Source organism: Cetorhinus maximus, chromosome 14 (genome assembly GCF_964194155.1).
Source record: "Cetorhinus maximus chromosome 14, sCetMax3.hap1.1, whole genome shotgun sequence".
Lineage (NCBI taxonomy): Eukaryota > Metazoa > Chordata > Chondrichthyes > Lamniformes > Cetorhinidae > Cetorhinus > Cetorhinus maximus.
This window is the reverse complement of record NC_135892.1, coordinates 65,194,077-65,205,971: the sequence shown is the minus strand read 5'-3', so window position 1 is coordinate 65,205,971 and position 11,895 is coordinate 65,194,077. Positions and strand designations below refer to the sequence as shown.

Sequence of the window (11,895 nt, the reverse complement as noted above, 5' to 3'; positions counted from 1 at the left end):
GGATTCAACTCAGCACTCTGATGCATCAGGCCACAGGAAAAGGTTAATGGTTGTACACACGGAAATGCCTGGTGCATTGAGATGCCGACCAGAAAGCTGCATTCAATATCAAGGGAGTATAGAGGAGTCTTCCATCAACTTGGCATAGGGCTCTGCGCAGAGCTTGGAGCTTATCCAGTGTGGGACTCGGGGTCAACTCCGTGATGACACTTCTGGACCCGATCATGGGGCAGATGGGTTTAGCTTCCATTGCAGCACCAGCAGGTTCCACAAAAAGTCTGAATGTTTCGGTGGAAGCTCAGACGGTAGACACACGAGCTAATCTTGCTGCCATGAAGGCTCAGATTGCAGCCAGCATTCCTAGGAGCTGGGAGTCACAGGAGTCCAGGAGCGATATTTTCCCAGAATTGCACTGTGTGGTAGCGGGCGGGTAAAATGGAGTCTTACCCGCCAACGAAAATGGCGGGTTTTCACGCCGTATCTTCCTGAGCCTGCCTCATTATTTATGCATTCCCGGGAAACACGCCGTTTTCATGGTGGGCGGGGTCTCATTCGCCTGCTCACAAGAACCTCGCTGTAGCAACACGGTGGCCACATCTTTAAAAGGCAGCCGCCAACAAAGCGCTCATCACCACCAGCTCATCACCACTGTCCAGGAGATATGGCCAGCAAAGGCAAAAAGACTACAGCCCTGCCCTTCAACAATGGGTCCCTCGAGCAACTGCTGGATGCCGTGGAGGCCCACCGGGCTGTGCTCTACCCCCGATCTGGCAAAAAGATGGGTAGCAATGTCACCAACCCTGCTTGGGAGGTGGTGGCAATGGTGGTCAGCGCAAACACCCTGTAGAGGAGGACAGCCACCCTGTGCCGCAAAAGCGTGAATGATCTCCTCCATTCCGCCAGGGTAAGTCATTCTTTTCATCACTCCCAACTCACATGCTCACAAACCCATCACACATCCACAGGGCCCTCACTCACTGCCAGTGCAAGGGACATCACCATTCACTCTCTCACACACACTGTCATCATCATCATCCCATCCATGGGACGACTCGTCACCCACATAGGCCAGGCATCCTTATCATCTGTGTAAGTATGCCTAGCCTGGCAGACGTCCTGATACACTATCCCCATCTCTATCCATGCAGGACAAATTGGCTCACAACAGGAGGGAAAGGTCGCAGACGGGTGGAGGGATGCCAGAAATCAAAGTTCTGACAGAATTTGAAAACAGAGCCATCCAGCTGGCCGGCGATTATCAGGGTTGTTCCTGTGCTGACGGTGAGGTTGGCACTGCTCTACCAAATGAGGATCCAGCAGCACAACATCCATCAGACAACCATGCCATGAGTGATGTGCCCTTTTCACAGGCCACTGCCATGCACTAATTAACTCCCGTTGCTTTCACAGACACATCTGCCAAACAGCCGACAGAGTCCGTGACCCAGGGCCTCCAAGCTCTGAAGAGACCTCTGAAGAGCAATCTGAAGGCACCCTCCCTGATATCCCATCACAGCGCTCACCCACACCTTCCACCAGTGCAGAGACACACACCTCGGTGGGACCAAGCTTCAGAGTAGCCTTGGGATCACAATCTGGTGAGCACATCTCATTTTCTGATCGACAGCAGATGGAGGCAGGGACTTCCCAGGTCCCCGGCACTCGGAGGACTGCTGGAGGCCAGAGTGTTGCTGCAAAGGCAAGCCCGGGAGCAACAGGAAGGGATGTCCACTGCACTCCTCAGATTGCAAGGCACGATGGAGGAATCCATCCATCTTCAGTCTGAGGTGATAGTGTCGGCATTGCAATGCACTGAGGTCAACACTGGCAGGATGGCGGCTGCCATGGAGACCTTGGTCCAGGACGTCACTTCTCCACTGCTGCGTGGGCTTAACTCCATCGCTGATGCCATTGTTGGCCTCCAACAGTAAGTACCCGAGAGGGATGCGAGGCAGCTCAATTTCACTCCAGCTTTCCTTCCGCTCACGGAGTCAGCCGGGGCCCTTGGGCACCCATAGGGAGGAGGATCAGTAGGTGCACACTCCGGGCGATCCACCCAGGTGACCCCGAAAGTGTCCAGCCCATCCAAATCCCCTCTTCCTGTGACCTCCGCAGATCCAAATTCAGAGGCCAAAAAGAGAGCCACTGCCACACAGCAGGACCCTGAAAGCAGGCCGGGGCCCTCCAAAGGACGTCCGCCAAAGTCATCACAGACAGTGCGACACAGGCAGCAGGCTGCCTCCACCTCTGCTGTGGATATCTGGGGAGCACCAGGAGGTAGTGACAGGATTAGGAAAGTTAGGTAAAAATAGTTGCACAGCCTGGCCATGGGTGTTGATCACTTGTACATAATGTTCACTATTGTCAATAAACTCTTAAGAATGTCTCCCTGCCTGTGGCTCCTTGTTCTGTTGAACAGTGTTCTTGTCACTTAGATGTGAAACCTCTCTGAACAAGATAAAAGGCAGGTGGCTCAGCCCAAGCCTCTTCCCTGTGCTCTGTGCGGCCTTCAGACCACAGTGATGGTCCAGCCTCACACTCCCTGGAAACATTACTGATGCCTGCACCTCAGCGGTACTGGTCATTGTTGCCAGAATATAGCGGGCAGGCGCCACAGAGTTCTTTCATACTCTCTGTGTGCTCTCAGCACCTTTAAAGTGGGACTGGCCCCCATCACACCAGCATCTGTGACCAGTGATGCTGTGCACCAGCTCCTGAAGGGCTGAGGTGCTGAAGGCGGACACAGCATCAGATGCGTCTAAAGTTTCATGGCTGTGTCTCTGATCATGGAGCACAAGCGAGCTGCCCTCGGCCAGACAGGAGTCAGGCATTCTCAGAGGCTATGTGAAGATCTATGGAATGTCCTCACTGCATGTTGCCATCATCCTCCTGCAATCGAGCGACTATTAGAGCCTCCAATGCATCTCCATGACAGGAGCATTCTCACAGAGGGTATTGGAGCTGCGATAAGCCAGACTGGAGTCAAATGCTCACAACTGTGATGTGAGGATCCATGGGGACACCTCACTGCATGTCGTCATCACCTTCCACAAATCTGGCAGCCAAGAGGGCCTCCCGAGTGCGCCTGCCTCGCCTATCCAGTGCGAGAACCCTCATCCCTGTCGGTGCCCTCCTCAGAGGAGGAGATATGCAGCTCCTCCATCTCCTCCTCAGCCAGCTCCTCACCCTCTTGCAGCACCAGATTGTAAAGGGCGCAGTAGACAATGACAATGCGTGACACCCTCTGTGGACTGTATTGCAGGGCTCTACCAGACCCATCCAGGCATCAGAACCGCATCTTCAGCATCCGGATTGTCTGCTCTACCAAGTTGCGAGCTGCTGCATGAGCCTCATTATAGTGTCGCTCTAATGCAGTCTAAGGCCGCCTCCCGGTTGTGGGTAACCCTTGCCCCCAAGAAGCCAACCCTGCAGCCTCTGTGGACCCTGGAAGACTGCAGGGATCTGTGAGTGACTCAGGATGTAGACGTCGTGCACATTCCCTGGAAACCATGCGCATACCTGCAGGATGCATTTCTGGTGGTTGCATACCAGCTGCACATTCAGTGAGTTGAAGCCCTTGCTGTTGATGAAGTCCACTGAGTGTAGCGATGGAGACCTGAGCACCACAAGAGTACCGTGCCTCAGGGAGATTGCTGCACTCTGCTGGCCCCAACTCTCCCTCCTCCCCCGCCCACACAGGTACCACTGAGCACTACCAGCTGCGCATTACGCTGGGCGGACCTTAATTGGCCCGCCCATGAGAAATGGTGGCGCGCAACCGATTGAGGGCAGCGATCGGCTCCATACCAACCCCCCACCTGCTCCCACCCAGCCCGCCCACCATAGCTAAGATTCTACCCTTGAGAGCAGCTCAAACAAGTGCCATTGGGCTCCTTCAGAGCTGTCTGCTCCATCAGATTTCTTGTGACAGCATGTCTTTCATTGCATGCATGCTGTGCAAGTGTGCACATTGCAAAGCAAAGTATTGAGCCATGTCATCAGCAGATAACCCTTGCCATCTAATAGCCAACCTTTCATTTTCCATGGTGGCTAAAATATGCTGACACAGTGAAACACTGTAGAATGAAAGCACCATGACTGGTGCCAGAATACTGGGGACTGACCTGCAAGAAACTCTGCCTATTGTTCCACACCAGCTGCACGCTGAGGGAGTGGAATCCCTTTTGGTACCAGTACAGGAGAGAGTTGACATGTGGTGCATGCAAAACAAAGTATGCGTTGCCAACCTTGTAAACTTGTGCTTGCTCCGCCTACTTCTCTCTAGTAAGTGGGAATGAAATGAAGTTGTCTGTCTTTGGATAGGAAGCCTCAGTGACTCCCTTATGCAATAGTGGACTGCAAACTGCGAGATGTTGTTAATATCTCCATCAGAAGCTTGTAAAGAGCAAGGCACAAAAAATTCATAGTCATGGTCATCTTCACCGTAACTGGCAAGTAGTCCATGACCTGCTCTGAGGTTGGAGTTGTGGCTACAGCAGTTAACAGATTTAAGTGACAACCTCCTTCCTGAAGTGTAGATGTTTCAAACTTTGATCGTTGCTAAGGTTCATGTAGGAGAATTGCTCATTGAGCAGCCTGGGTGGGTATGGCCGCCTGCTGAGAGCTGTTTTCCCCCTTCTCCCCCTTCTTCCAGCACCTTGCCCTATTCTGAATGACCTCTCCTTATTTCCCAGGCATTCTTGATTTTGAAGAGAGCCTATTTGTGAGCAACTGGGAGCAACTGATTTGTGCAGAAGCTTTGAAATCAGCAAAAAGTACTTAAGCAGCTGCTATACTGCACTCTGTAGGAACATAGGAGCAGGAGTGGGCCATTCAGCCCATCGAGCTTGCTCCGCCATTTAATGATCGTGGGGATCATCTGCTTCAATGCCTTTTTCCTACAGTATCCCATTATCCATTTATGTCATTGGCATTTAGAGATCTTTCAATCTCTTTAAACGTACTCAACGATTGAGCTTCCACAGATCTCTGGGATAGAGAATTCCAAAGAATCACAACACTCTGAGTAAAACAAATTCTCCTCATCTCAGTCCTAAGTGGCTTCCCCCCTATTTTGAAATTGTGTCCCCTGGTTCTAGACTCCACAACCAGGGAAACATCCTGTCAACATCTACCCTGTCTATCCCTTTAAGTATTTTGTACATTTCAATGAGATCACCTCTCATTCTTCGAAACTCTAGGCCCAGTTTCCCCAATCTCTCTTCATAGGACAGTCCCGCCATCCCGGGAACAAGTCTGGTGAACCTTTGTTATGCTTCCTCTATGGCAATAATACCCTTCCTAAGGTAGGGGTCCAAAACTGCACACAGTACTCCAGATGTGGTCTAACCATGGTTCTATACAATTGAAGCAAGGCTTCGCATCTCCTGTGCTCAAAACCTCTTGCGGTGAAGGTCACCTTACCATTAGCTTTCCTAAATGCCTGGTGCACCTGCATGTTAGCCTTTAGTGATTTATTGATGAGGACACCCAGGTCCTTTTGTGTATCTACACTTTCTAACTTTTTACCATTTAAGAAATTCACTGCACATCCATCCTTCCTACCAAAGTGGATAACCACATCATATTCCATCTGCCATGTTCTTGCCCACTCACTGGCCAGAATTTTCCAGCCCCTCCCGGCAGCGGGATCTTCCAGTCCTGCCAATGTGAATGAAGATTTCAATGCCTCACCAGTTCCGGCGCAGTGGGGGCTGGAAAATTCCAGCCCCTAAGCATGTCCAAATCCTCTTGAAGCCACTTTGCACCTTCCTCACAAGGCACATTCCCACCCAGCTTTGTGTCATCCATGAACTTAGAAATATTACATTTGGCCCCCACTTCCAAATCATTGAAATATATTGTGAACAACTGGGGCCCGAATACTGATCCATGTGGTACCCCACAAGTCACAGCCTGGTAACACAACAATGACCCATTTATTCCTACATTCTGTTTTCTACCTGATAACCAATCCTTATTCCGTGTCAGCATATTACTCCTAAACCATGTGCTTTAATTTTGCTAACCAACATCCCGTGGGGGACTTTATCAAAAACCTTCTGAAAACCCAAGCATACGACTTCCACTGACTCCCCTTTATCAATCCTGTTGTAACATCCTCAAAAAACTCCTATACGTTTATCAAACATGATTTTCCATTCATAAATCCATGTTGACTATGCTGAATCAGGTCATTATTATCCAAGTCTCCATTTATCACATCCTTTAGAATAGATTCTAGCCTTTTCCCTACTACTGATGTAAGGCTAACAGGTCTGCATTCACTGTTTTCTCTCTCCCTCCCTTCTTAAATAGCGGAGTGACATTTCCTACCTTCCAATATGCAGGAGCCATTCCAGAATCTATAGAATTTTTGAAGAAGATCACCAATGTATCCATTATCTCTATAACTATCTCTTTCACCTTTCTGGAATGTAGATCATCAGGTCCTGGGGACTTATCAGCCTTCAATCCCATTAATTTCTCCAATACAGCCCTCTTACTAATACAAATTTCCTTCAATTCCTCATTCTCCCTATTCCTTTGGATCTCTAATTCTGAGAGATTTCTTGTATCTTCCTCAGTGAAGAAAGACAAAAGTAATCATTTAGCTTCTCTGCCATTTCTCTATTCCCCACTATAAGTTCTCCTGACTCTGCCTGTAATGGACCCACATTTGTCTTAACCAAACATTTCCTTTTTATGTACCTATAGAAGCTTTTACAGTCCATTTTTATATTTTTTGCCAGTTTACATTCATATTCTATTCTGCCTTCCTAACCGGTTTCTTGATCCTCATTTGTTATATTCTAAAATCCTCCCAATCCTCAAGTTTACTACTGTTTCTGACAACTGTATAGGCCTTTTCTTTTATTCTTATACAATCCTTAACTTCCTTGGTTAGCCATGGTTGACTGACTTTCCTTTTTGGGTTTTTGTGCCTTAAAGAGATGTATAATTGCTGTAAGCTATGTAATAATTCTTTAAAGGCTGTCTATTGCCTATGTTCCATCATACCTTTTAATGTATTTTCCTAATCCACCTCAGTCAATTTGTTCCTCATACCTTCGTAATTTCTTTTGTTCAAATTTAACGCCCTGGCTTCAAATTGAACTACCTCACATTCAAACTTAATGTAAAATTCTATCATATTGTGGTCATGCACCCCTAAAGGTTCTTTTACAACAAGATTATTAATTAGCCCTTTTTCATTACATAATACTATAACCTGAATTATACATTCTGAGGTCGGGCATGCGGCCTACTCGAATGCATGTAAAATTGCACGAAATGACGTCAGGCATGCGTCCCAACATCATTGCGTACACGTGCAATATTGCCGTTGGCGGGCATGCACGAAGCCGGAGCTAACAGTTAAGGGGCCAACTAAGGCCATTAAAAAGCCGATTAACCGAGATTTCACATTGCCCGCACGATTTTGTGCTGTTCACGTGGGCAAAACAGGCAGATGGACAGCACGTGTTATCAAATTGTCATCCAAGGCCAGGTAAAAGACCCCCCGGAGAACAAGCATTTTCATTTTCTTTGTGATTTTGCTGCAGTCATATTTCTGAGTTTTGCTTGATTTCCTTTTGATTGTGCTAGTCTTTGGGTTTCTCATGGTGTCCTCAGTAACACAATGTTTTCCAACCCTAAGGTTTTGGCTTCAAGACCAAACTGTGGACTCTTAATCCTCCAACCTGTACTGAAATTTTCACCCATAGGCAGATCCTAGAATCTCTTCCAAACACCATCCTCTATTTTCAAGATTGCCACTGACTCTAATCACCTTTTCTCAGGACCGATTCATCTTTCCCATTAACTGCACCTAAATTTTTATTGATCCTAATTCTCAGTGCTTTCTTACTCTTGATCCACTTTTTGTTTTTATTGGTTGCTGACCTGTATTCAAATGCCTCCTCTTTCCTCACCATACCCTCTCAACCCCAACATCCCAGTTTCTGTCTGCTTTCTCTATTTCCCTCATCTGTCTTTACAAAACTCTTGCCCAATGAATTGCTTCACAACCACCGAGACACCCAGCGTTACTTTCAGCTATTTCCCAACTGAACTCATCTCCCAGTGCTGCCTTAAACATCTATGATCCTGAACAGTTTTCCAGCCCAGGAGAGTAGCCACTTCCATGGCCTCAAATCAGCAGGCTGAAAGCTCATATCACTTATTTGATTGACCTGGTGCCCACCATCAGATCTGGCCTAAACATCACAAATTGTACATCTGAATCAGTCAAAGCCACAATCAACATCATATGTGACTGTTACCATATTTTTCTCTCCCTTTTCACCCTCTTCAGCTGCTTTGCTTTCTTCAATAGTATTGGCCATTTCATTCTCCTCCAGACTCCATCGCAATCTCCTGGGCCAACACGTGTTGCAATGCAGAAGCTACCTTGGTTTTAATTGTTTTTTCTCCTCTGTCTACACAGGCAGTTCGAGTGTGTCCCAGGAATCCAACTTTTCTCTACCTCTTTATCATCTGCATTACCGGGAACCATGAGGTCAGCTGTTATAATAGCGAAGGGGCATGATGAAATAATTCAATATTAAAACTGGTATTAAGATGCACATTAACAGCTTTAAAAGTAGATAAATGTAGTTATTTGCATTAATAACTTTATTGTAGCTGTAAAAGCTTGTTCTATGCATGGTGGGAAATATAGCTAACGCATAGGCATGATGGGTTTGGTACTGTGGGAACCCAACTAACAATCACAAGTCATAAAACTTAATGACCTTCACAGTCTGGGTAAACAAATGTTAGAGTGAGAAGAGCATAGACTGGAGGATGTTAGAACCAAGGCATTTACCAGCCCCCCAGTGAGATAACGAGGCATCTGCACCTTGAATAATACTGCTCATTATGTATGTAACTGGAGGTTGTACTAGGCAGTATAGTGAAATGTGATAACTAAAAGATATAAATATGCTACGCAGACCTTGTATTGTCAGAGATCCTTGGACAAGCAACCAGGGTGATCTCTCTCAGCATATGCTTGAATAAAACCTTTGCTTACTAGAAACTTACAGACTTGAGTGGTCTCATCTTTATACCACAACAATAGCGAAACTTATCCCTACTTCTCTGACTCCTTTGTTGATTCAAAGATTACTCCTTGCTTGCTAATTGCTTGCCCAAAACCAAAGCTTCCTCCAGCAGAACCTTGGTAAAGTTAAAACGATCCTTTTTGACTCCTGCCTGCATCAGTATGGCCTTGAGTGTGTTCTTTTCCCTGTGGCATGACAGGTAGAATCAGAAAGGACAAAACCTTGGTGCACTGCTTGACCCCAAATTCAGCTCTATTCCTCACATCCAATCAGTTCCGATTATGTTGTCCACCTCATTTCCTACATTTATCAAAACCCTATCAAAGTCCAAGCCCATGAGACCAATACTCCTTAAATGCTTTCCTGGTAAGCTTCCTGCTCTAACCGTCCAGAGATTTAAATTCATTCACTAACAAAAGCCCTGCATTTCCATCATGCCTACCTACACCCAGCACCATTGATTCCCCACGGCGATGAAGTTGACTTCAAAATTGTCATTCCTCCTTTCAAATTGTCCCATGGTCTGATGCAATTAGGCCCATTCCTAACTTAGTAATGCATAACCTTTGCTTCTCAAACACCTGACTTCTCTCTGTCTTCCATTCCATTTACTCCATCACTAGTGGCCACTCATTCAGTCTCTATGCCCCTGTCTTTGAATTCTCTGCTCAATCCAAACTACTAACACACCCCCTCCACAAGCTCCCACACTTTTAAAGACCTCTTCAAAATCTTTAATTTCAATCATACCTTCTGTTCTTCTGTTTCCCTCTTCACTTTCTCCTTTTCCCATAATTAACTGGGTTCTAGTCCTGATGCTAAATGGTTTGAGTCACCTTCCAACACATGAAGACCACTACATAAATGTAAGTTGCAGTTGTTTCAACTGCCATTCAGAGATTAATGTTTATAATGTTATTGGAAATTATTTTTTAAAATAGAGTTTATTGGTGTCTGTGTCTATGTGTGTGAATGCGTGTGTGTCTTAATTGCATTAAAGCCAGCTAGTCTGGGTGCTTTGATGTATAGAAAGAAATAGATAAACTTGGGGACATTTAGAAACATAAGTGTCAAGGGGCATTTTTAAATAAAGCATTCAAAAGAATGGGTGAAATCGTGTACCTAGCTAGAAGATGCCAAGCAATGTGTTTATTTTTTTCAGCTTACTGATTATATTGGTGAAATCAAAGGATGTTATTGTTAGAAGAGGTAAAATTAAAAACCTAATAATACAATGGGAAATTTACATTCAAAGGAAAAGCCAGATATAAACAGAAAGGAGTTCGAGTGTGTAAGGCAGAGGTATTTAAGATCTAAGCAGCCTGTATGCCTGCAACTATGTCTGCAAGGAACCACATTTTGAATTTGTAAGGTCAAATGTGCTTTGCCTGAGATCTTTTAAATCTATGAGTTTTATTGTTGCCTTAACGGGGGTCTAACTGAGAGTCAGGTTAATTAGGGGATTTTTGTAGTTATTATAGTAGTAATTTTGTAGACATATGTATGTACTTACAATTTTTCTTGTACTAATAAATGTTTAATTTAGTTTTATAAAAAATCTCTTGAGACTCGGTGGTCACATGACTATTGAATTCAAAGCCTGCATCTCAAAACATACAAATTACAAAAATGGGTTATGACAGTTGTTTCAAGCTTTCCTCTGGGATTTGAGTAGCTCAGCCTTTACTATCGGCTGTGTCATAATACAATCAAAAGATGAGAGCTAATTAGATGACAGAAACTTTCATCTCATAATTCAGATATCCATTGTAAGATCTGGGCCTGAATTTTATGTGTTGAAATTGGGCGGGTGAGCGCCTGACCCGAACGCACATAAAATAGCATGAGAAGATGTCAGCGTGTGTCCCGAGGTCATCGCTCAGACGCTCAACATTACAGTCGGTGAGCGTGCGCAGGAGTCGGAGTCGTGTCCGCCGACAATTAAAGGGCCAATTAAACCAATAGTGAACCAAGTAGACAGCAATTTTATATTGCTCATGTGATTTTGTGCTCATTGCACGGGCAAGACAGGCAGGTGGGTGTTACATTTTTTAATCAATCTATCATCCAAGGGCAGGATAAAAGGCCTGGGGAGCACAAGTACTTTCATTTTATTTGTGATTTTTCTGTTGTCATAGTTCTGAGTTTTGCCAAACTTCATTTTGATTGTGTAGCTTTCTAAGCTGGTCCACCTATAAATCTGAGCTGATTTGAGTTGGTCCAAGTCGAGTGGAATGCCTGAGGTGGCGGCGACGGCTAAAGCTAAAGTCACCAAGAAGCTGTCCAAGAAGCGGAGGAAATCTCACAAGCAGAGCTATTCCACTTATGTGTGCAGGGCGCTGATCCAGGTCCACCCTTCCACTGGGATCTCGTTCAAGGATATGAGTGTCATGAAATCCTTCATTTTCGACATTCTCGAGCGCATCGCCTCCAAGGCTTTGCACCTCATTCACTGCAACAAGTGCCGCACCATCTCGGCCAGGGTGATCCAGAGCGCTGTCCGCCTCATGCTGCCAGTGGAACTGGCCAAACATGCCGTGTCCAAAGGCACGAAAGTGGTCACCAAGTACACCAACTCCATTTAGGCCTATCATTCTAAAGATTATAAATCTGTGCCAAAGTTCTAACAGAATAGATCAGTCTGTACAAACCATGGTGAGCATTGATGTTTCCAAAAGATAATGGCTTTGAAAATCCATGGCTATTTGGCATATTGTCACTGTAATCATATGGGGAGGGGTGTATGGGTTGAGCTGAGGATAGGGGCTCTCTGAACGTCCGACTCTCCATGACCCAGGCCTTCATTATGACCTAGCATACAGACACT

General features: G+C 45.9%; 1 protein-coding gene across 1 annotated transcript; it reads left to right on the top strand.

Moving 5' to 3' along the window:
• Positions 1 to 11,302: 11,302 nt before the first annotated feature.
• LOC144689325 (histone H2B type 1-L-like) lies at positions 11,303 to 11,653 on the top strand. Its single transcript, XM_078556363.1, has one exon. The coding sequence runs from the start codon at positions 11,303 to 11,305 to the stop codon at positions 11,651 to 11,653; it is 351 nt and encodes a 116-aa protein (XP_078412489.1).
• Positions 11,654 to 11,895: the final 242 nt, after the last annotated feature.

Coding starts and splice junctions, on each gene's coding strand:
- LOC144689325 (XM_078556363.1), top strand. CDS start 11,303: ATGCCTGAGGTGGCGGCGACGGCTAAAGCTAAAGTCACCAAGAAGCTG.